Below are 23,925 nucleotides of genomic sequence, written 5' to 3'. Positions count from 1 at the left end.
GGTCTCGGGGCGGGCTGGCGCATGTGCACTGGCTCCTCCTCGGTGGTGGGTGACCATGAAGGCTGCTCGGCCTCTGTGTGCGGTGGGGGGTGCTCTGTCACCGCATCCCTTGACACTAGGGGCTGTACTGCCGCTGTGGCTGTGTGAGCTGTGGATCCTGCTGATGGGCTCTGGGTTGAACGCCGGCGTTCTGCCTCATGAAGAGAATGTGGACTTCATCAACGAGTACATCACTCTCCATAATGAGATCCGAGGCAGCGTCTTCCCCGGAGGGTCTAACCTGCGCTTCATGGTGAGGCCCGGAAGGCTGGATCCCAAACCTCCCACCACCCAGGCCACTGCTCGAAAGTGGGGGGAAACGCAGAGAAGCACACGTATTTGAGCTTAACAATACATATCTAACCACTGTCGCTCTGATACATGATGATCAGTTCCATGGTTTTACATAGGACCAAGTGTGGAAGAAGTGGGGGTACTCCCCGGAGGTGCAAATTTTAAGGGACACCAATTTAAAAATTGTATTTTAGCCGGGCGGTGGTGGCGCACGCCTTTAATCCCAGCACTTGGGAGGCAGAGCCAGGCGGGGTGAATTTGAGGCCAAGTGAGTTCCAGGAAAGGAGCAAAGCTACACTGAGAAACCCTGTCTCTGAAAAACACCCAGAAAGAAAAGTGTGCAGGACGAGGGAGATGAGAGGGTAGGCCAGAGCTGTGTGGAGATGACAGAGCAGGGAGAGGAGCAGGGAGGCAGGTGTGGGACAGGAGAATCTACAGATGCTCTCTCCTTATGTGGGTTGCTGAGGGGGGTCCCTGCAGGTGTCATACAGGGAAGCGAACCACACAGAGGTAAGAATGAAAATCCAATGCAGACTGACTTGAATCAGACTTTAGGGAGTCTAATAACAGGCGGTTGATTCCCAATGTATTAAATTTAAGCCCAGTGCAGTTTGGAACAAGTTTCCTGGTGTAAAACAATCCCCATTGCACAAGGAAACATAATTACATGAAACTCAACCCAGGATACATATCCTTTCTTCCAAGAAGATAGGTTCAGGGTCTAGCCTGGTCTCAGTCATATAGATAGCATAGAGGTCATTTGGGTTATTAGCCACCTCAGTCCTGGTTGTGGGAGCTTGGGAGAGCCTCTGGCTATAAAGGTCATTTAGATTACTAGCCATCTTTGGTCTTAACTGTAAGCTTGATGTGGCCTGGCCCAACAGATAACGCAGATCACCAGGCAGTTAATCCTTTCCAATTCTCAGTTTTCTGGATGGAAGAACAGGTTTTTCATCTTTCCCACTGGAAAGACAATCATGTGTGCTTAACATTCCTATGCTCCAGACAGGTTGCCTATCTATTTATAGTAAATCTCTTAAACCTGAGGCTGGAGAGATAGCTCAGTAGTTAACAGCACTTGCTGCTCTTGGAGAAGACCTGGGTTTGATTCCCAGCCCTTATAGACTACTGTAACTCAAGTTCCAAGGGGGCTCTAAGACCCTCTTGTGACTTCTTTGGGCATCAGGCATGCAGGTGGTGCATCTGTGTGCATGCAGGAGAAACATACATGTAAAAATAAGAATAAACGTTTGTAAGAAGTCTTAAAACTTCGATGAGAGCTACTCCTTTTCCTTTATGCATGTCCTTTTGGTACTGTCTTAGAAAAAGAATCACCAAATCTAGTTTATTAAGTTTTCATCTACATTTTCTTAAAAAACAAAACAAAGCAATTTCAGGTCTTACCTTTAGGTCTTTGATCTATTTTTGATTAATTCTTTGATACGATATAAGATAAAGGCCTAATCATATTCTTTTTTGTGTGGATATCCATTTTTCCCAAGGCTTGGTGCAGAGTATTGTTTTTTGTCCATTAAATGGTCTTGGCAGCCTATGCAGAAACTATTTGCCTTCCTACGTGTGTGTGCAGGAATTTATTTCGGAGCTCTTTATCTCACCCCACAGTCTGCCAAGGCCTCTTCTGAGTTTGTTTTCTTTCAAGACTTTTTTTTTTTTAATCCTATTTTGTACCCCTTAAGAGTCTCTCAGAATTGCTCTTGGTGGGGGCCACACTACTTTACAGAACATTTTGTGTAGTGAGGGCATCTCAGTATTAAGTCTCCCAGTCCCTGGCCACAGATACCAGTCTTTTCATTAGTGTCTTCTTTTATTTTCTTTAGCAACATTCTATGGTTTAAAAAAAAGTCCAGTTTGGTTAGGGTTATTATTATTATTTTTCAGTGCTGTCATGGTGGAATGATGTGCCCAATTTTTCTGTTCAGATTGTTCATTAATGTATGTGAATGTATGTAATTGTGCATGCTAATTTTATGACCTCTTATTTGACTCGTCATTTCTAAATTTCAGTGCAGAATACATCCTTCAATAGTTCTCTCAGTCAGGCTATGAATAATAAGTTCCAGATTTCTATATCCAAGATAACCTTCATTTCTCCCTCTGTTAAGCCTTTATGTGTGTGGTATATGCTTGTTTGTACATATGTGTGCAGGTGTACATGTGTGCATATTTATTTGAGAGTATATAGAGGCCGGAGGAGGTCATCCAGTGTCTTCCTCCAGTGCTTTCAGTCTTATTCTTTTGAGACAGCATCTCTCACCAAGCTCCAAGTTTATTCTGCTATGCTGGCAGCCAGTGAGTGACTAATAGGAAAATAAATTGACGGGATGCTTAATTTTTTAAATGTTTAATATATCTTTCTAAAAAGTATTTTCCAAAACCTTTTTTAGTAACATTTTACCTTACAACTAGGGCAGGTTAAGTTTTAGAGAATCCGTTTATGGTTGTCACCTTGAGCTGTCTGTAAAGAAATACTAGAGAAACAATGGCCTGTGAGTGAACAGTAATCTGGTGCTGAGAAAATAAACCTCAGCCCATAGACTCACTGTGTTATGCTCAGAAGAGAAATCATAGTTTTGTTCCAAAGTAAAATGACCAGTTGCTACAGGGGAGAAAGGAAATTTTAAGATAAGAACTCAATGGATATAGAAAGTTGTCAGAAAGCTTGTGGGAAAGGAATCTCATGTGGTGCTATAATATAAGTAGTCGGCAGTTGGATGTATTTATTGATGAGATATTTTATGAGTAAATTTAAACATGAAAGGGGCTTGACACAAACTAGAGTATGCGTGAGTATGTGTGTGTGTGTGTGAGTGTGTGTGTGCTTGTTGAGTATGTGATGCTTGTGTATGTGTGTGAATGTATGTGTGTGTGTGTGTGTGTGTGTGCACACGCGCGCGCACGCGTATGTATGTATGTATGTATGTATGTATGTATGATGTTTGTGTGTGAGCCCAGAAGTGTATGCCCAGAGGCCAGAGGAGGATGTAAGGTGTCCTTCTCTCCACCTTACTTCTTTAGAACCAGTTTCTCCCTAAATCTAGTGTCATGTTTTGTTTTCAGCTGAAATGGTAGCCAGGAAGTCCTAGCAATCCTCTTGTCTCTGCCTCCTCAGGGCTGGGAATACAGCAACTTGAGGACCAAATATAATTGACTTCTCATTTTATATCTGAAAATAATATTCTATATATAATGAATGCTCACTAAATAGTTATTAGATGGATATTTTAATTTACTGGACACAAAATACAGAACATTAAAAATGTGTATTCTGCCGGGCGGTGGTGGCGCACGCCTTTAATCCCAGCACTCGGGAGGCAGAGCCAGGCGGATCTCTGTGAGTTCGAGGCCAGCCTGGGCTACCAAGTGAGTTCCAGGAAAGACGCAAAGCCACACAGAGAAACCCTGTCTCGAAAAACCAAAAAAAAAAAAAAAAAAAAAAATGTGTATTCTGATCAAACTATGTAAACTTATTATGTAATCCTGAAAAGGCTATATGCAATAGTATTAGAATGATTAGTTTAATCTTTCCCTTGATTATTTCAGTTACAGACATATATTGGGCTTTGCCTTGGGAAGTAGTCATTTAATTTTGATGACCTGAAAGGAAGTGTTTCCTACAAATATTGCTCAGAAAACAAAAAGCAAAAAACATGTAAATAATAAAGAGTTGGTCTAAGAGAGTAAACACCAAGAAAATAAATTAGAGCATTAAAACAACATTATTTTTAATTATTTTGTTTTCTCTTGTGTGTGTGTGTGTGTGTGTGTGTGTGTGTGTGTTTATTTTCAGACTTGGGATGTAGCTTTATCACGTACTGCTAGAGCATGGGGGAAAAAATGTGTGTATCAACGTAATACACATTTAGACAAAGAGCATGAGGCCCATCCTGTATTTACTGTTGTTGGCGAAAACATGTGGGTTGGTCCTGAAGAGGAATTTACTGCAAGTATCGCTATCAAAAGTTGGCATGAGGAAAGGAAAAGCTATAATTTTCACAACAACACCTGCGTTGATGATGACTGCTCTCATTATATTCAGGTATCTGATTTGTGTATTGTTATTAAATTAGTAGATTTTTAAAATTGCTTTACCTAGTTTTCTGTTTTAAATTTATAAGCTCACATGACAAAATTACTCCCTTAATAAAATAAAAATTTTAATCCTCTCTATGCCTTTAAACGTCCACCATTCCATCTATTACGTGACTCATACAAGAAATAGGCATTGTCTGCGTACCTCAAGATCAAGGGGGTTGTTCTGAAACTAGCACCTGGTAGAAATGGAAGGAAAACTCTTAAAGAAAATGACTTACAAATTACTGACCGTGCACAAACATAAAAGGTGTTCCCACAGAGTATGTAGACTATGTAGCTAATTGGCCAACTTCTAATATATTTCCACCACCCATGCCCAGCACTCCAGGTGCCCCATTACCTTCCAGGAATTCTTAGCCACCTTTAATTTTCTGTACTCACCTTTATTATTTTACACAGGAACTGAAATAGCTCATACTGGGCTGAGAACAGAGACTTTGTCTTTTTACCCACATATTCTCAAAACAACTTGACCCTGCTTCGTTTCTTCAATAAGTGTTTATGTCAGAAATCAAAAGAGATTTTGAATGAACATGAATTTATTTGAAACATGACATGATCTTCTCAGTTTATATCATATTTCATGCAAAACATAATTTTGAGATTTCTTCATGGTTTTGAACTCTACTCTTTATTTTCTAGTAAGTGAATTCTTCAAAGAATTTTTGATCTGTTCTTTTTTTATCAGTTCCTCCTTCTTATGGATAGCAAAGCTAGACTCCTTTATGTAACTTTAATCACCCTCCTGTTACTTTACTGTTTTCTTTTCTGTAATTCAAGCCACCAAGGCATTCTTGTTCTTTATATTGGACCTGCTAGATTTTGCTTCAACTTTTCTTTTTCAAGGTCAAACAGAGATATATTTTAGATAGACAAGTCATTTTCAAACACTTCAGAGATCTACAGATTATAGCATTTAAGATGTTTTAATAACATAGGGGATTTTTTAATGACAATGAGACATGTCTGCTCCTGGCAGCACCAATCTACTTCAGAGAAGATGATGGGCATTGAAGAAACTCCATTATGGAGTTTACTTTCTTTGTGGCAAAAGTTAGCCACTGGACAAGAAAGTGCCCTTGCCTTGACTGCTGACAGTATGCTTTCCAAATGGACAAGCAGGACACAAAAGAAAAGACTGCCAAACCTTGCCAAGACAAGGTAGGAAGGCCCTTCAGAATATCCTTCTTCACAGAAAAGTGTGTCAGATATGATAGGACTGTAGGCCAAAGATGGATACCCCAGTGTTGCAGAGGAACCTTGGGTGACTGTCCAGGCAGCCTTTGCTTCAACTCTTATATTTTATTATATTATTTTGTTATTTTTGCAGTAGTGGAAATAAATCCCAGGGCCTCACATATGTTATTTGAAAAGTGGTCTACCCTTAGATTTTTGTCTCTATTCTTTAATATATCACTATATGTCTTTAAGAATTAAAATTTGAAAACAACAAAAGTTTGTTAAATATTGAGGAGACAGAAATAGCTCCCCTTCCCCACACGTTATGAGCCAAAAGAAGAGCTTTTTCCTTACTTGAAATTTTACTAATACTGAGATCACACAGCGTATTTCTGCAATGTCTCTCATTACTCCATCCTACCCCCACCCCACCCCACCCCCCATAATTCAGGGTCTGTCCTTTTGTTAGAGGGAGCAGATCTCCTCTGGGTCTTTCCGAATGAAAAGCCCATACTTTGTTTCATTTTGTGATCCAACTTCCTCTACAGGAGGAAAGGTAGATAGATGCCTTGTCACTGCTAGACTTGCATCTTGTTTCCTTCCTGTTTAGAGCCCTAATAGTCCTCTTTTCTCCCTTCTGCTAGAAACTTCCACTTCTACAACACTTCTCCTCTTCTCTCTCTCTGATCTTTCTTCCTCATTGCCAAAGACCTAAGACTGTCCAATTTAACCTAGTACTGGGAAATCACTTTGTCAGATGTGAGTTTCACTGGCTTAGAGCACTGCCTGGCATCAGTGTTTTTCGGCTGTTCCCATAATATGAAACTATGACAATGTTGATGTAAATACATTTGGGAAATGCTCCCTAAATCCATAACAGTTTCTTGCCTGGGTCTAAAACCAATTTTTGATAGTCCTTGAATTTCTTAGTTAAAGATTCTGTGTGAATGGAATATAGTGTATATAGCATAAGTACTTCTAAATAAAATTTACATTTTCTTTGACATGCTTATTTCAGCTTGTTTGGGACAATTCCTTCAAAGTTGGTTGTGCTGTTACTCCATGTAAAAGAGTTGGCGGTATCCTACACGCTGCACTTTTCATATGCAATTATGCACCAGGGTGAGTGATTTTAAAGCAATAAAAAAAAGAATAAAATGAAACTACTTCAACTTTAAGTTTTCCTAACTTGTAATATGTGTTTGAAGTCTTTATTGGCCATTAAAGTTTTAGATATATTAATAGAAGACTTCATGACAAAATGTTTTAAATTTCATAAGAAATAAGTCATACCTTGGTCAAGTTGGCTTTACTTACAAACTCTTTAATGGTTACCACCTGTAGGAAAGAAGCTTAGCAGTAACTAGTTATAATAACTAGAGGAGCTGCAGTAGGGTTTCAGTTATTTTTCCAGAATGGTGTATTCTCATAGCACTAATAAAGTTGTAAAACTCAGCTAGGTTGAAATTTGTGTAATAAGAATTGTGTTAGAAAGATTGCAGTTTTGTAACATGAGGTACACTTCGCTAACCCAAGATGGTTGTTTGGGCTAATGTGTATCATACAAGGATTCATTAATATCAGAGACAGAAGAGCTTCTTCAAAAGTCTTTGAGTCAGACTATCCACTGGAAGCTTGAATTCTTTCTACTTACTCCTCATATGACTATTTTCTTTATACTTGAACACCTGCCATTTAGGGCAAGTAACTACTCCCCAATCACCTTCATCTCAGAAAAACTCTTGTTTGGAAGCTCTGAGTCATATAATGCTATTAGTAACAGGACTGTAACTTCCAAATAGGCAGGGGAATATTCTAATCAACGTCTTAAGTGGAAAAAAAGACTTGACTACCTCTCAGGATCAAAAAATACTCTGTGAGATTAAACCAGGGAGTGGGGAGAGAAAAAAAGAAGGGAAGGAAAACAGAAAGGAAGTCAGATCTCATTGGTTACAGATTGTTTTCTCCTAGATAGAGAAAATAATGGAATTGTGTTGTATGATGAATTAAACTTAGGAAGCTCCTTCCCAGTGAAAAGCCATCCGTATTTATAGTCTCAGCAACGAGATAAACCTCTTAATAAGTAAGCACACAAATTATATTTTAACTAGGCAACAAAGTATGCCATAAAAATAAAGCAGAGGAAACAAATAATGATTGGGATGGGAATTGGAGAGATGGCTCAGTGGCTCAGAGCACTGGCTGCTCTTCCGTAGGACCCAAGTTCAATGCCCAGCACTCAGATGGTGGCTCACAGCTCTGTAGCTCCAGTTCTAGGAAATCCAATGCCTTTTTCTGGCCTTTGTGAGTACCAGACATACAAATGGAGCACAGACATCATGTAGGCAAAACACCCATGCGGTGGAGGTCTAGGGGGAAAGAATATGAATATGATTGGTATGGAAGAAAACTAAGTTAGTCCCAGATCATAGCATTTGAGCTGAAAGCCAAAGAAGAAGATAGATAAAGAATATTCCATGTGTAAGAGTTTCATTAAAAAATTACAGGGGCCATTGAGATGGCTCTGTAAGGGTCTGAGAAAACGCTGAAGGAAGACTCCAGATTCAAATAGTGTGCAAGAACCAAGAGCGTTTATTTACCAGCATGTAGGATGGAACACCTGTACAAAATGGCAATGACCCTGAGAGGAGCAAGCAGGCTCCTTTGAAGCACAGCTAGGGGAATTTCAGGGACATTTAGGTCATCTCAAATGGTCAAGCAAGCAGCAGTTACACTGGTATACTTTTAATTGGCTGAGGTTCAGTTTTACCATTTTTGGGCATACTTGAGTAAGTTTGGTCAAGTCAGGACATGACTCAGAAGGGGGTTGCAGGATTTGTCCTTGAAACACTGTGGCGCTGACTCAGACCTTGTGTTTGTTCTCTCCCTCCTCCCTGAATGTAAGGGTGTTGTTGACTAAGGGCCCTTTGTTGGGAGAGAAACCTGTTTTGCCCCTTTCAAAGGACTGAAACCTAAATTCAGTTGTAAAAGTGGGAAAGTTTAAACTCACTCAGCAGGTAAAGGTGCTACCAAGCCTGACTATGTAAGTTCAATCCCAGAACCTACGTGGTAGAGACAACCAACTCCCAAAAGCTATCTTCTGACCTCCACAGATACACCATGGCACCCCCATGTGTGTGTGCGTGTGTACGTACACATACACACACACACACACACACACAAATGAATAAATAAACAAAATTTAATTTTTAAAATTCTCTGCAGTTGTGTGAATTTAGCACATCTGAGAAGTGGGTAACCATGGTTAGAAGTTGGAGTGAAGAGTATGTGGTAAGTAGACCAAAGAGAAAAACAGTGCCATGTTAAAGATTCCAGAATTGATTCTAGAGAGTGGCAAAGTCATCGGAAGGTCATAAGCAATTGACTACCATGATCTCATGTGTGCTTTATAAAGAATGGCTCTTTTGAAAAAAGAAGATTAATCTGGGTGCTCTGGAGCGTGGACTATAGAGAGAGCATATCCAATCGGGGTATCCCCTTAGCACAGACGCAGACAGTGATATCTGGAGTAGGGACTTAGCATATGGACAGGCCTTCTACTGCTGCACATTAAATACCACAAACACCGTGCTTATGAACAGCATCCACTTATATCAAGACTCAGAGGTCATATGTTCATTCTCATGTGACTGGGTTTACTGCTTAGGGCCGCAAAGACCAAACTCAGTGTGTCCACTACATTATCAATGGGGGAGAACCTGCTTCCAAACTCATTCAAAATGTTATCAAGAATTCAGTCCCGTGAGGCTCTGGGACTTGGGTTCCCAACTGCTTCCTGAATGTCAGCCAAGCTTTTCTCTCATTTGCTAAAAGCTCTGTATTCCTTGATACACCCCTCAACACACACACACACACACACACACACACACACACACACACACACACACACACACACACATCGGGTAAGCAAAATCTGAATCTCACACTTCAAATGTTTGATTTTTTTTGCTGTAATCAACCAAAGAAAACTCTGCTTTAAAAACATGCTAGTGATTAGATAAAGCTCACCTTGTTCCATATGAGAAAATTATGAATAAAATTCATAGTATTCAGTGTCCCAAGACTTGCATATACAGATGTAGAGGATCCTGTGGTTTGTTTTAAGCAATCTGTCATATTATTTTTCAAATATTAGTTTAGTAACCTATTGGGAATTTCATACAGTGTATCTTGATCACACTTACTCCCATTGAGGACCCCCCCTCTCCTTCCTACCACCCACTTCATGTCCTATTTTGTTTGTTTTTAGAAGAGACTATCTTGTAGCAGATGTCCTGGTCCACTGGCTCTTACAATTTTTTGTTCCTTTTATGCAAAGTTACCTGAGCCTTTAGTTAGAAGTTGTGTCGTAAAGGTATTAACTGGGGCCAGGTACCCCACAGTCAATTGATTTCTGCATTTAGACCAGTTGTGGCTTTCTGTAATGGTCTTTGTATTAGGGTTATCTAGAGCAACAGAACTTACATAATGAATACACACACACACACACACACACACACACACACACACACACACACACACACCTATATATATAGAGAGAGGGGGGGTTATGGAACGACTTATAGGCTGCATTCTAGCTAATCCAACAATGACTGGCTGTGAATGGAAGTCCAAGAATCCAGTAGTTGCTCAGTGTACAAGGCTGGATCTTTCAGCTGGTCTTCAGTATATGCTAGAATCCCAGAGAAGCAGGCTCTCCAATGAAGGAATGAATGTGCTAGCAAGGGGAAGGCAAGCACGCAAAAGGCAAAAGCCTTTTTTTTCCCATGTCCAGCAGAAGGTGTGGCCCAGATTAAAGGTGTGTCTCCCACCCCAGGATCCAGATCAAAGGTGTGTCTTCCCACCTCAAAGGTCGGAACTAGAAGTGGATTCACCCACTTTAAACCAAGCCAAAAAAAAAAAAAAAATCTCTCACAGGTGTGCCCTCCATTTCTGGATTGAACTTCACTCCAGATGGAGTCAAGTTGACCACCAAGGACAGCCATCATAGTCTGGTCTGCTGCCTGGAGAAGCTTCTTTGATGAGAGTGAAAACTACATTTATCTGTGGGTATAAGGCTGAGTCTTTCGACCGCGGTTCGAAGTTACGCTGGTTTAGGCACGTGGCAGTAACAGGCAGTCTCCAGGTTCCATGGACTCACCAGCTGTAGGTAGATGGCCCAGTAAACAGTTCCAAGCACAAATTCCTTCCTGGGCTTCAGTCCAGTTAGGCGGCTGTCACTGAACACCTCGGTTGGTCTCATAATTTAGCAGTGTGAAAAGAGCTGCAATGAACCTTATGTGCAATTACCTTTTCCGTATATCCACTCAGAGGTGAGTCTGTTTTCTTAACTAGATCTTCTTAAAATAGTTAAATGTGGGAACCACACCATTTCATTAATGTAAACTAATAATATAATGAACAGAAATTGAATTAACATTACGTAGCATGAAAACTAAGTCTTGTCTTCCTTTCTGCTTTTTTCTAGAATAATTCTGGCAAGGAGGCCTTATGAAGCAGGGCCGTATTGTAGTCGGTGTCCCCCTCGAGACAAATGCACAGACTTTCTATGCAGTAAGATCAAATAAATCCGTAAGACATAAGACAGTGAGAAAGCAAGGTGCTTGGCACTCACTTTATCGTGCTGCTCACATTGACCCCGGCTCAGATGCTGTCACTGTACTATCAAAACAGTCTTACCTGTCACTTCATCACAAACTGCAGAGCCCTCTCTGCTCTCCTTGCTCCCTATTGCTCCCCCTAGGAAAATATAAAAAAATCTCAGCATTAAGGAAAGAAGTAACGGTTTACTCTCTGAAAGAACTTCACAACTAACTCCTTAAAGAGTGGCCACTTTGACAATATCTGCTTTAAAGAATAGAGTATTCCAAAAATATTCATAAAAAGGAAAAAATAGTACAGTAACATATTTAAGAAATCTTTTTTATTGCTCTCCCTCCCTGGGGGGAAAAGTTCCTAAAGTATTCAGAGGGGAAAAAAAAATCTAGAATGTATGTCTGATTAATTTTTCTATTACTTCTTCCAAACATAAGAACTTACAATCCAGTGATAGAACTAAAGCTGGAGTATACAACACTTAGAAGAATGTCATATATATCTACATACCTAACTACAACAGTAGTGGGCAGTTTCCATGCAACAACACTTGGTGTTGAATGTGCATTAACATTGCTGCCTTCTGGTTCTCCTGGAGCAATAGGCAAGATGTCTGCTAACATATGGTGCGTTCAGACCACCAATAAGAAATCAGGTGACTCGTGTGTTCACACTAAGCCTCCTGTTTTGTTTTCTGCTTATTCCTCACTGATTCTTTCTACGTCCTTTTATATGTTTCTCTTGATTTTTTTTTTACCTTTTTACACTCTATTCAACTCATCTACAATGACTGATACTTCCCTGTATAAGAATTTCAGTAGCTCTTTCTGTAATAACTACATACTTAGTTAATATTTCTTTTTGTTTGTTTGGTTGGTTCGGCGTTTTGTTTTGTTTTGTTTTGTTTTTCGAGATAGGGTTTCACTGTGTAGCTCTGACTGTCCTGGAACTCACTTTGTAGACCATGCTGGCCTCAAACTCACAGAGATCCACCTACCTCTGCCCCCCAAGTGCTGGATTAAAGGCATGAGCCACCATCACCTGGTGTTAACATTTCGTTCTATTTAGAATCAATCTAAATAGAATATAGAGATCCCCTTGCCCTCCTCATATATCTCACAGTTGACGTACATTATTCTGTACATACCTTGGAAATGGCATCATTGGCATGCTTTTACTTTCAACTCTCAACTATACTTAAAAGAATTGAAGAGCTGATGGCCCACATGTATCATTTACTATATTTACACAGCTCATCTCTCATATTGGCCTCTCCTTGGCTCCTCATTCCTAATCTTGTCTTTCTCCTGACATCGTTTACTTCTTATGTGAGGAATTCACTTCAGTAATTCTTTCACAACAGGCCTGCTAGCAACCAATTCTCTTAGAGTTCCTCCAGTTGTTTATGTCCAGATTTCTCCTTTTTCATTCCTAAAGACATTTCTTTTTTATTCAATTGCTGGACAACACAGAATTCTTGAGCATTCTGTTCATTTTACCTCTTCAAAAATACCATGACTCTTCATTCTGGCTTCTATGGTTTCTGATGAGAAATCCAGTTGGTTATTTAAGTTTCTTTATAGGAATGTCATTTTCCTCTGACTCTATTTGAAGGTAGATTTTGTCTCAAGTTCCAACAATTTGATTACAATGTTCTGGATGTGGATTGCTTTTGGGTTATTCTACGGACCATACAGTCGGCTTCCTAAACTTATCATTTACATCTTTTTCAAACTTTTCTAAGTCTCAAGCCCTAATCCTTTCCATTATTTTTTCTATCACTTAACTACTTCTCCTTCTGGCATTTTCTATGACCTATATAGGAGAACTTTTGTTGTTTCCAGTTGGTTCCTTGAAGCTCCCGTGACTTTTTATTACACGTTTGTTTTTTTCTATTTAGAGATCTTAGGTCAGTCTGTTAGTCACCCTCCAAACTCAGAAACCCTTCTGACATCTCTAGTTTCTATTGAGTCCTCCCATGTTATGTCATCTTTGTTCATGTCTTATTGCCTCGGCCTTGTTGAGACTTCAGAGGTGAAGCTTCCCTGGCATTTCTAGATGAAATCTCACAGGAGATATTGTGTTGTTCTGGCTCTTACAATCTTTCTACTCCTTCTGCTATATTCTCTGAGCCTAGGCGCAGGAGTTATATTATAGATGGATCAGCTGGGGCTGGGCACTACACAAGCATTTAGTCTCTGCATTTTGGTCAATTACAGTTTTCTGTGAAGGTCTCTGTCCTTTGCAACAAAAAGAACTTTCTTAGTTGAGGGGTGAGAGCTATACTTACCTCTGGTGTAAGGATATATGTTTAGAACACATTTAGGAATTATGTTAATTTAGTAAAGTGTAGTTGTAGTTTCTTGGTTTGGTTACTGCCAAGGTATGAGTACCACTCTTAGTCCTTAGGATTATTCTGCCATGCTGATCATTGTTGTAGGCCATAGGCATCATAACTGGGTAGAACTATTGGTGGCTTCCTGTGGGGGACCAGGCCCCACTTTTACGACCAGGGGACTCTTGAGCAAGGAGAAGTGGGAAATATTTAGATAGAGATGCCGAGATGATGAGAGGAAAGACAGAAATAGAGGATAGCCTCAGGAGGGCCTGGGTCAAAACCCACCAGCCCAGAACTTTATTCGAAAGGACTTTTATAACAATGCCAAGGGGCGAGACAATATATAACCAAGTGTAGACCCTACCAAACACCTGGTACCCAGGCCTGTGGCCCAGTCATCGTCTTATGCAGTCCCGCTGGGTAAAGCCACTAGGAATCCTCAGTGGGCTCCAACAGCTTCCCTCCCTTGGAAGGTTGCCGATGCCTTCTGGTACCATAAAAGCTGTTCCTCAAGGAGGAGGCTTTCATGCCAGATACAGCTTGGGTCCTCTGCGTCTTGTGTCTGAAATACATAGTGTCTTTAGCAATAGCTGTCTTCAACCTCTGGGATGCAACCAAGGGCAATAGCAATAGTCTACAATGTTTTGGAAGTCTCTTGGTCACCCCAGACCAAGAACTCATAAGGGAATTCCCTATGCCTGGTATTGGGGATTTCTTAGTCTGTGGCTAGGTTCGGGTCTGAATTTCCAAACTGCTTTCTTCTGTGGTCTGTCATTCTGAGGCTCAGTTTCTTTTTTTGAATGCTACCACCAGTCCAAACCCCGTCACTTAGAGACACAGGGAAAACTCTTTATACATTAGCTCAGCTCTCAAAGTCTTTAGCATTCTATTTAGTATCAGATCTGTATCCAGCCTAGGTGATCCAAAAGTTCATCAACATTTAAGGTGGGTTTTTATTATTGCCTTTTGGTTTTGGTTTTGTTTGTTTTACATAGTCTCTCGAGGTAGCCTGGGCTTCCACCTTCCAAGGACTAGCATATGCCTCCACATCCATCATCCAGTTTATAAACGCTTTTCCTCTTTTCTTCCAAGCATATAACCCTTTGCAGTTTATCTGGGATCTTCCAGTGATGGAACCCACTTTTTTTTTTTTTTTTTTTTTTTTTTTTTTTTTTTTTTTTTTTGGTTTTTCGAGACAGGGTTTCTCTGTGTAGCTTTGCGCCTTTCCTGGAACTCACTTGGTAGCCCAGGCTGGCCTCGAACTCACAGAGATCCGCCTGGCTCTGCCTCCCGAGTGCTGGGATTAAAGGCGTGCGCCACCACCGCCCGGCATCATTTTTTTTTTTTTTTTGAAGATTTATTTATTTATGTATACAGTGTTCTATCTGCATGCATGCCTGCACGCCAGAAGAGGGCACCAGATCTCATTACAGATGGTTGTGAGCCACCATGTGGTTGCTGGGAATTGAACTCAGGACCTCTGGAAGAACAGACAGTGCTCTTAACCTCTGAGCCATCTCTCCAGCCCATTTTTTTTTAAAAGATTTATTTATTTATTATGTATACAGTATTCTGTCTGCACGTATCTCTGCAGGCCAGAAGAGGGCACCAGATCTCATTACAGATGGTTGTGAGCCACCATGTGGTTGCTGGGAATTGAACTCAGGACCTCTGGAAGAGCAGTCAGTGCTCTTAACCTCTGAGCCATCTCTCCAGCCCGAACCCACTTTTAATGTTGAATCATGTTCAGGGCCAAAGCAACAAGCAAACAGATGTGCAAAGGAGTCTGGCCTGAAGTCTTGAAGCTACATGTCAATGAAATGGTGAAGACAAGTCTCCCCCTCAGAGGATTGGCTTGGGTTTCTTTTTGCTGGCTATCTCCATTGCCCCTACCACTGCTCCCAGACTGTTTGGGAGCTGGCCCTTGAATGAATGAAGAAGAGGATGGTAAAACTAACTTAGTGATTCCTCTTCATTCATTGAATAGTAAGATTCTGTTTCCTGCTCCTTCAGCCAAAGCCAGAGTACTCGCCTAGTTCTGCCCATACCAGAGGGTCCACAGAGTTGGAGGAAGTATTGAATTTCAGTGGGAAAGTATGAGAGATGGGAAACCCAGTAAACACACCAATTCGTTGGCATTCTAAGTCCTGACATTCTCTCTCAATCTGCCTTTAGATAGTTGCTCATCAAAGTTATCCTAATGCTGTGCCATGAATTCTATGCTAGGTGTATAGTTTTATTCTCCAGTGGGCAAGAAAAGTTAAAAAATGTTTCTATCATCTTCTTTAGAGCCAGACCTGGAAATTTGGTTCCTAAATAGTGCTTAAGTTTGACTGTTCCCCTTTCTCTTTAAAAACCACTGAGAACCCGAAGAAAGAAGAAGTATGTTTCATCTTCATTAGAATTATGAGTCATTTCTGTCACTCTCCTACATAGATCTATAAGTAGTCAGATTTCAAGACTGTGTCTGCAGTTGCAGATTCAAAGCCAAAGGAACACATTCTCAACGTGAAATTTTTTGTTTCAAGGCTTCAGGTAGCAGACCTGAGAGACACACTCTGAAGTCCTTTTCTGACACATAGGGTCAAAATCCATAGCCTGGACTCAACCACTCATGAACATTTTCCCACCAATGAGAAGAACGAGAGGTCATCTGCCGTCGAAAGAATAATCCTTTCTAGTTTTAAATTGACCCAGAACGTAAAGATTACCTTCTGAGGAAAGGTAATCCAGTAATTAACAGTAATCACTACTAATTATTGGTAAGATGGGGGTGGTCCTTGACAAGAGTGGTCTCTGGATCCCCGAGAGGCATCCTTCTTAGAAAAAGAAAGAACCCAGAGGAAAGGCCACATGAAGATGGAGTGGTGAAGCAACAAACCAAAGAATGCCAAGGACTGCCAGGAACCACTGCTAGGAAGAGGCAGGGAAGTTATCCATGCCTTGTGTTCGAAAGGTTGCTTGGGATTCCTTGAATTGTAATTGCATATTTCTGTCTTCAGAATTGTGGCAGAATAATCCAAAGGTAAACAGTGCATGGCTGTTTCCAGTGTGGCTTTAAACTCAGAGATCCAGAGGGATTTCTGCCGCTGGAATGCTAGGATTAAAGGTGTGTGCTACCACTGCCTAACCTCTATGTTTAATATTGTGGCTGCTTCTCTGATCTTCTAGCATTCACCCCAATACCTGACCCCAGGTTTGTTTTATTAATAAGACCTTCTGACAGTTCCTGCTACATTGCCAGAATAAGAAACCACCTAGAAAATGGTGTGTTCACAGTAAGAAGTCTGTCCTGAACCAGCAAAACTGCTTTGACAGATTTGTAATAGTCAAGCATTACCTATCAAGGAAAAATGGTGGGAATCACATTGGAAATAGCACAAAAAACCAAGATACCGGAAAACAGTAAAAACTGTATGGGTCATGACTGAAATATGAAGTTAAGAGAGTTCAGGGCCAAAGAGAACATTTGAAATATACACTGGTTAAGTCAAACTCAAACAGTGGTAGGATCTGAAGAACTGAAGCAAAATAACAGCAGGAAATATAAGTAGGAACAGTTGCATAAATGTGCAATGAAAGATCACCTTCTCTCTAGGAATAAAAATGTTAGTTCCGCCGGGTGGTGGTGGCGCATGCCTTTAATCCCAGCACTTGGGAGGCAGAGCCAGGCGGATCGCTGTGAGTTCGAGGCCAGCCTGGGCTACCAAGTGAGTCCCAGGAAAGGCACAAAGCTACACAGAGAAACCCTGTCTCGAAAAACCAAAAAAAAAAAAAAAAATGTTAGTTCCAAACATTGAAAATGAACACTGTACCATGAAAGGGTGGCACAAAGTCATTGTGTAGTTGATATACTTGGTAAGTTCATGGATATCAGCAGAAGAGAAAGAATCCTTTAAGCATGCAACCCAAAATACAAAATCCTTTGTTAGATTGTGTAACACTCTGTTTGCCCAAGGACTCAGCAAGCACAAGCACTCTGGCAGGGAAGTGTAGAACACAGGAAGTACAGTTTTGTATGGATGGCAATAACAGAGAAGTGGTCACCAAACCAGCAGTTCTCTCTTTTATTGAGTAACCACTGTGACTCTTGTGTTCCTTCATGTCCCCCTCTGGCTTGCAGCAATCTCTTCAGAATTAGGCTATCTAGCTCTCCTACAGCTTCCAAATACTGTGTATATTCTAATGACTGGTAAATTCTAAAACTGTACAGAGGCTAGAATTCATAGAATTCTTGTTTCTGGTCTCAGCTCTATAGTAAAGATTTGGCTTTGCACCAGTGTTGTAGCAATTCCACATTGGCAAGGTGACATTCTCACTTCAGGGAAAAGAGGGATTTGCCTTCACCTCCCATACTATAACATTCAGAACTAAGAAACAGTGGAAACGATGCCTAGTTTGCCTTTACATGTAGAGAGTCAACCAACAATCTCTACATAGTTAAACTTTGTTTACAATTAAAGACAAATAATTTTTTCTGGGAGCATACAAGAACTGTTGATGCATAGCTCAGGTGAGTGCTTCCTCAACAAACTCCTGAAGATGACCTTCAACAAAAAAATGGGTCGTGTTTGGGGAGTAAAGTGAAATACATTTGTAAGAATTGCATCATAATTTATAGACTAAACAAAATTGGACCATTATTATTGCCAAGCAAAATGTAACGAAAAATTGTAGCAAGATAAAAAAAAAATGGCATAATTAAGCCAGGTGTAGTGATGGGACACCCTTAGTCCCAGCACTTGGGAGGCAGAAGCAGGTGGATCCCAGTGAGTTTGAGGCCAGCCTGATCACAAAGTGAGTTCCAGAACAGCCAGGGCTATTACACAGAAAAATCCTGTCTCAAAAAAACAGAAAGAAAATAGAGAAAAAGAGAGAGAGAGACATAATTAACACATAGTGTACATATATGAAATTGTGAAAAATAAAATAAAAATAATAAAACATAAAAATGATGTAATTAATAAAATGGGAGATGAATGATATAGATCTGTATTTTCATATCCCTTATATCCCGGGGCCAAAAACAAGACTTAAAAGCTGGCTGACATTGGCTTTAGTGGGCAGGTAAGTCAAAGCCACCAGGAACTCCAGTTCCATGAGACACAGCACCTTCTGACCTCCACAGGCACCTGCATGTGTGTGTGCACAGATATCACATATAAACACACACGCAGACTAAAATATTCCTTCAAAAGCAGATAAACAATCCAAACAATCCATCTGTAAATAGATTTAAATTTGTTTAAATATTTGATAAAAATACAAATATAAAAGAAGGCCAGGTGGTGGTGGCGCACGCCTTTAATCCCAGCACTCGGGAGGCAAAGCCAGGTGGATCTCTGTGAGTTCGAGGCCAGCCTGGGCTACAGAGCGAGATACAGGTCAGGCACCAAAGCTACATAGAGAAACCTTGTCTCAACCAAATATATATACATATATATATATGTATATATATGTATATATATACATATATATGAAGAAAATATGAATAGTAATAAGAATAATAATATGAAAAGTAATCAATGAAAACTAATGGTGACACGTGAAGAAAGGTGATGAGAAAGAAGGCTCTGTGACATCACAGCTTCTACTAAAGGGTCTTTAAGTCCAATACACCTACAGCAGGAAGAGACCCTACAAACCATATAGAGGAGGATTCTTTTCGGAAAGATGCTCTGATATAGAGTCACCACATAAAGTATGAGGGACCAAAACCAAAATACCAAAATGACATCAAAGGTGCAACAGAGTGCAGGTCATCTCCAAGGACCCTAGAAAAATAAATTCTAAATTTCACCGTAGAAGTAATATCAATGCAAGACAAAGTCCACATCGGCATTGCACTTTCCACATGTTCACTAGTCTATCGTCTTACTAGAGGTCAAGAATGACTGGCATGGAAAGGGAGTGGATCCATATTGGAGGGCAGGTGGGGAGGGACTAGGAGGAAGAAGGGGAGGGAAAACTAATCAGGGTGTATCATGTAAGAAAAGAATCTGTTGTCAGTAAGAGGGAAAATGATTATCTGACCCTCTCCACTCACTTGAGCAGATGAAAAGAAAGTTGTCTCCTTTCAAATGTAATTATCTCATTGCAAAAAAAAAAACCACCCTAACTTCAATGAATCCCAGGTGGTAGGCTTAACCTTGCTGTTTCAGAAATGAAAATGAACCAAAATGAAAACTAAGAATTACATGAAAAATGAGTAAATCCATATTAATTTGGAGTAATATAAGTGGAGAAAGATGGAAGAGCTGTGGTGCTCTGCCTTGTCAACATGGGAAGGGTCTTTAGAGGGTAGAAGTGAAGTGCTTAGCTAAGGTGACATGGTCCTTTGGAGAGATCATCAGTACTAGAATCTGTATCTCCTTAGCCATGCATTTCTGTAGCCAACCAGGCTGGCTTCTACTGAAAAGAATATTGTATCAAAAACTATAGAGCAGTGGTTCTCAATGTTCCTAGTGCTACAACCCTTCAATACACTTCCTCATGCTGTGGTGACCCCCAGCCATGAAATTATTTTCGTTGCTACTTCATAACTGTAATTTTGTTACTGTTGTGAATCATAATGTAAATATATGATAAGCAGGATAGCTGATATGTGATCCCAGGTTGAGAACCACTGCCCTAGATTCTAAGAGCATGAAGAGTGGTGGCAGTACTGTTGAGAAAATTCTTATAAAGATAGAAAAAAAAAAGTATGTATTTCTTTATAGTTTTTATTTTTCTTTCTAGGTGATGCAGATCGTGACCAAGCTACATGTATGTATTGTTGTCCTTTCTTTCTTAAGCAGATTAAGCATTTTATATGAACTCTAGCTCTCTTCAACTGCTTCTTTATCTACAGATTACCAGTTCTGGTACCCACATTGGGAAGTGCCCCGCCCACTCGTGTGTGATCTTCTGTGCATGTTCATCTTTTCGCTGAGACTAGCATGCTTTGTGCTCTGTGTTATCGTTGTTTTGATAATACAGTTTCGATTCCCAGATATCCTAAAGGAAAAGAAGATACTCTCAGAGAGTAAGGTATTTTCGACAGAGGAGGAAATGAAACCTGAGGAGGAAGAAGAGGAGACAGAGGAGATCAGGGAGGAGACGGAAGAAGAAGACGAAGAATAAGGAGAAGATGACCTCAGAGAAGGCAAAGCCCAACAGAAAAAAAGTCCCAAAACATTGAAAGTAGAATGCTAAACTTTAAGAAAATATACAAGCCTCAATTGCGGTATTTTTTTCATTTCTACACTTATTTAACAAATTTAAATTGTAAAACAAAAACAGTGTAAATACAAAACTTGCATTGTACAGAAAATATTAAACCCTTAAAGACACAGAGAACAGATAATAGAAACAGCCACAATAAAAAGCTGACTTAAGATTTTCTTGTGGTATCTGATAAAAAGAAGGAATATTTATATTTCCATCTCTCTGTGTAGCCTTTTTATATGAGTTAACAAGTATCTGAAGTATGAAGTTAAATGAAATTGTCCATGTAAGATGCTTAGGACCACTCCAAGTTTAGAATAACCATTTGGTATATTTATAATATTTATGAGCTTGCTTTTATTATTCCTATTATAGTTATCAGTAGCAGTTGTATGTGATATTTCCATGTGATATCAGAACATCAAATATTGTTTATATTTTATGTATATTTGTGAAATAATTTACATGATATTAGTCCCTTCTGTTAGAAGATAAATGTGTAATTTCTACTTCATGGTCAGTAATTCATCAAAGACTTGCTGTAATTTTTGTCTTATAGGTCCAATGAATCCAAAAATAATTCATTGTAAATAAACAATAAAGCTGCTTCTAAATATATATGATAAAGTACATCTCAAGAAATCACTTATAGTTAGCATGTTTAGTAGAAGTTTACACATTTATAGGAAAAATAAGTTTACAATATGAATGGTAATACTAATAATTTAATTGAATAAAATTTTAGCCTGGCAAAATATACAAAATGGCATCTGTTCTTATAAAGTCTAGGCATTTCTGTAGTTGGAAAATTTCCAGTGACCCACCCGGCCCTCCATGGTCCAGCAAATCTCTCTCACCCATGGTCCTGCAGCCACTTATAAAATAATCACTCCGAAGCTTATATTAATTATAACTGCTTGGCCATTAGCTCAGGCTTATTACTGACTAGCTCTTACACTTAACCCATAATTCTTATCTATGTTTAGCCACGTGGCTTGGTACCTTTTCTCAGTTCTGCCTTGTCATCTTGCTTCCTCTGTGTCTGACTGGCAACTCCTGACTCTGTCCTTCCTCTTCCCAGAATTCTCCTCATCTGCTTGCCTGCCTATACTTCCTACTTGGCTACTGGCCAACCAGAGTTTTATTTATCAACCAATGAGAGCAATACATATTCACAGCATACAGAACGACATCCAACAGCACATTTCTAGTTATGACTAGCATCATATTAAAAGCTTTTTTTTAAGTCAGACAAATGATAATAACTCAAAAACAACTACAAACAAACAAAGGAACCAGCAGCCTAGACTACCCTCTTTAACCTAAGTTTCTAGGATTTTTACTACTTGTTTAATTTCCCTTGTTTTTTTCAAGCCATCTAAATTTTAGAAATTGATGTGGTTTTCCATTATAGAGTCGCCTGCTTTTACTCCGCATCCCGGGGAAAAGGGTTGGGTAGAGACATGGAGATGCACTCTATAGTGAGTGAATTGAATGTCATTATTGTGTGTTTGTATTCTACTCAATAGCTTCCCAGAGCACCTCCATGCATTTTACACTCAGAGCCACTCTGTGAAGCTATTGTTGTTTCTATATTTAAAAGGAGACATCTGACTTCAATATGTAAAATGGTTTAACTAAACCAAGACTGACAACAACTTAATCTCTGAACATGCTGATGCATTTATAGTTATAATTCTTTTTAACACCATGCTTAATTGTGACAATTGGCCAACTCTTTTCATATCAAAGAATTTGCATTGCAATGTCCTATAGCTTTCAGCATACTGGTTATTCACACACAATAATGAATCGCTCGGTAGTGCCTTTCACATCACCACATGGGTAAAGATGTCACATGTCCTTGAATCTTCTTTCCCAAATGTTATGCTAGGTGTCATCTCTAGCCTTCCTCAAGCCCTCATACCTCATGCTCTGGCACCCTTAGTTCCTAATTTTCCTTGTTAGTAAACAAATTACAAGTTAATCTCTTCGGTGAGCCTATGAGATTAACCAAAAAAAAAAAAAACAGGTGCCTGGGAGAATTAACCTTTCTTCTGCTTCCATGGTATTGAGTTCAGAAATGCACTTTAATCACAGTATTCTTGCCTGCCCTGAAATTTGTACTGGGGAGTAAACATCTGCCTGATTCATGTCTTAAAGTAGTGTGCATTCTATTCTGCAACATGAAACTCTTGAGACTCCTGAGATGCCCCCTGGCCCTTGAATTATCTCTAGCAAGTGTCTGCTGTAGATTATGTGAAGGAATGCTCCAGCAGGTGTGCAGGCTGAGAGAAAGGAAGACATGCTTCTCTGGTGGCCTTCTTCCAAGGGGTGGGGAGAGTTCTTACACTCCAGTAAGTAACCCCTTACCTATGCTCTGTAAGTAAGCTCAATAAATCCATTAGTTCCCCCAGAGTGAACTTTGGTAGAATTTTACCTTGGTTTGTCTTTGAGACCTTAAGAGAAGGGGTAGGCATTGCCCAAGTCTACCTGTGGGAAGGAATTTTAGCAACGCTTGGTATAAACAACAGGATAGGATAAAACTGAGAAATTCTGAGTTTGGGAAGAACAATGGTGTTGTCCCTAGTATGGGGAATGAGATAAACACGCAAAATGAAGTTGATTTGAGGGATAATTGCAGAAGAAATTTTGACATGGTGGTTTGTCCCTATAGGACTACTGGGGTAGTGGTTGGGACATGAACAGGGCAGAGAGTAGTGTGAAATGTCACTGTGGTCAGGATACCTGGGCAGAGGCTGTCTGTAGGGGAAATCTTAGGGTGACAGTCTTCTAGGTATGGAGTGGTATGCATGACTGATGGATGAGGTCTGCCCTGGGTGTATGGAGATGCTTTGAGAGCAACCAAAGATCTAAAGCAGACATTATGAGCCCTGATAGTAGTACATCTGGCAAGCACATCAGCAAGCAGCTGCACAGGCAGCCTGGATGCTGTTTTGTGTAATAAGTTCAACACAGGTGTAAGGAGGGAACTGGGGCCAGAAATGGATCTAAGGTTGGAGGCCCAGCTACTGATCTCTGACTTCGAAGGAAAATTGGATGAAAATGGAGGAAAAATGGAGATCTTTGCCCACTGTCTTTTACAGCTGGGGGCCAAAAAAGGGGGAAGAGGACCTAAA

General features: G+C 40.0%; 1 protein-coding gene across 3 annotated transcripts; it reads left to right on the top strand.

Annotated features, from left to right (window-relative positions):
- Positions 1-17: 17 nt before the first annotated feature.
- Positions 18-21,403, top strand: Glipr1l2 (GLIPR1 like 2). Of its 3 annotated transcripts, none has more exons than XR_008221678.1 (6): positions 18-292; positions 4,142-4,390; positions 6,644-6,747; positions 11,114-11,245; positions 20,318-20,344; positions 20,430-20,489. XR_008221678.1 is itself a non-coding variant. In XM_052753366.1 (6 exons), the coding sequence occupies exons 1-6, from the start codon at positions 56-58 to the stop codon at positions 20,699-20,701; spliced, it is 834 nt and encodes a 277-aa protein (XP_052609326.1). In that variant the 5' UTR covers positions 18-55; the 3' UTR covers positions 20,702-21,403. The 3 variants fall into 3 exon arrangements, 2 of the variants coding, with proteins under 2 accessions (XP_052609326.1, XP_052609325.1); XM_052753366.1 differs by lacking the exon at positions 20,430-20,489 and adding an exon at positions 20,571-21,403 and having other exon boundaries at positions 11,114-11,199; XM_052753365.1 differs by having other exon boundaries at positions 11,114-11,199; positions 20,430-21,403.
- Positions 21,404-23,925: the final 2,522 nt, after the last annotated feature.

Source organism: Peromyscus californicus, unplaced genomic scaffold (genome assembly GCF_007827085.1).
Source record: "Peromyscus californicus insignis strain IS unplaced genomic scaffold, ASM782708v3 Scaffold_24__1_contigs__length_46423439, whole genome shotgun sequence".
NCBI lineage: Eukaryota > Metazoa > Chordata > Mammalia > Rodentia > Cricetidae > Peromyscus > Peromyscus californicus.
This window is presented reverse-complemented; position numbering and strand designations above follow the sequence as displayed.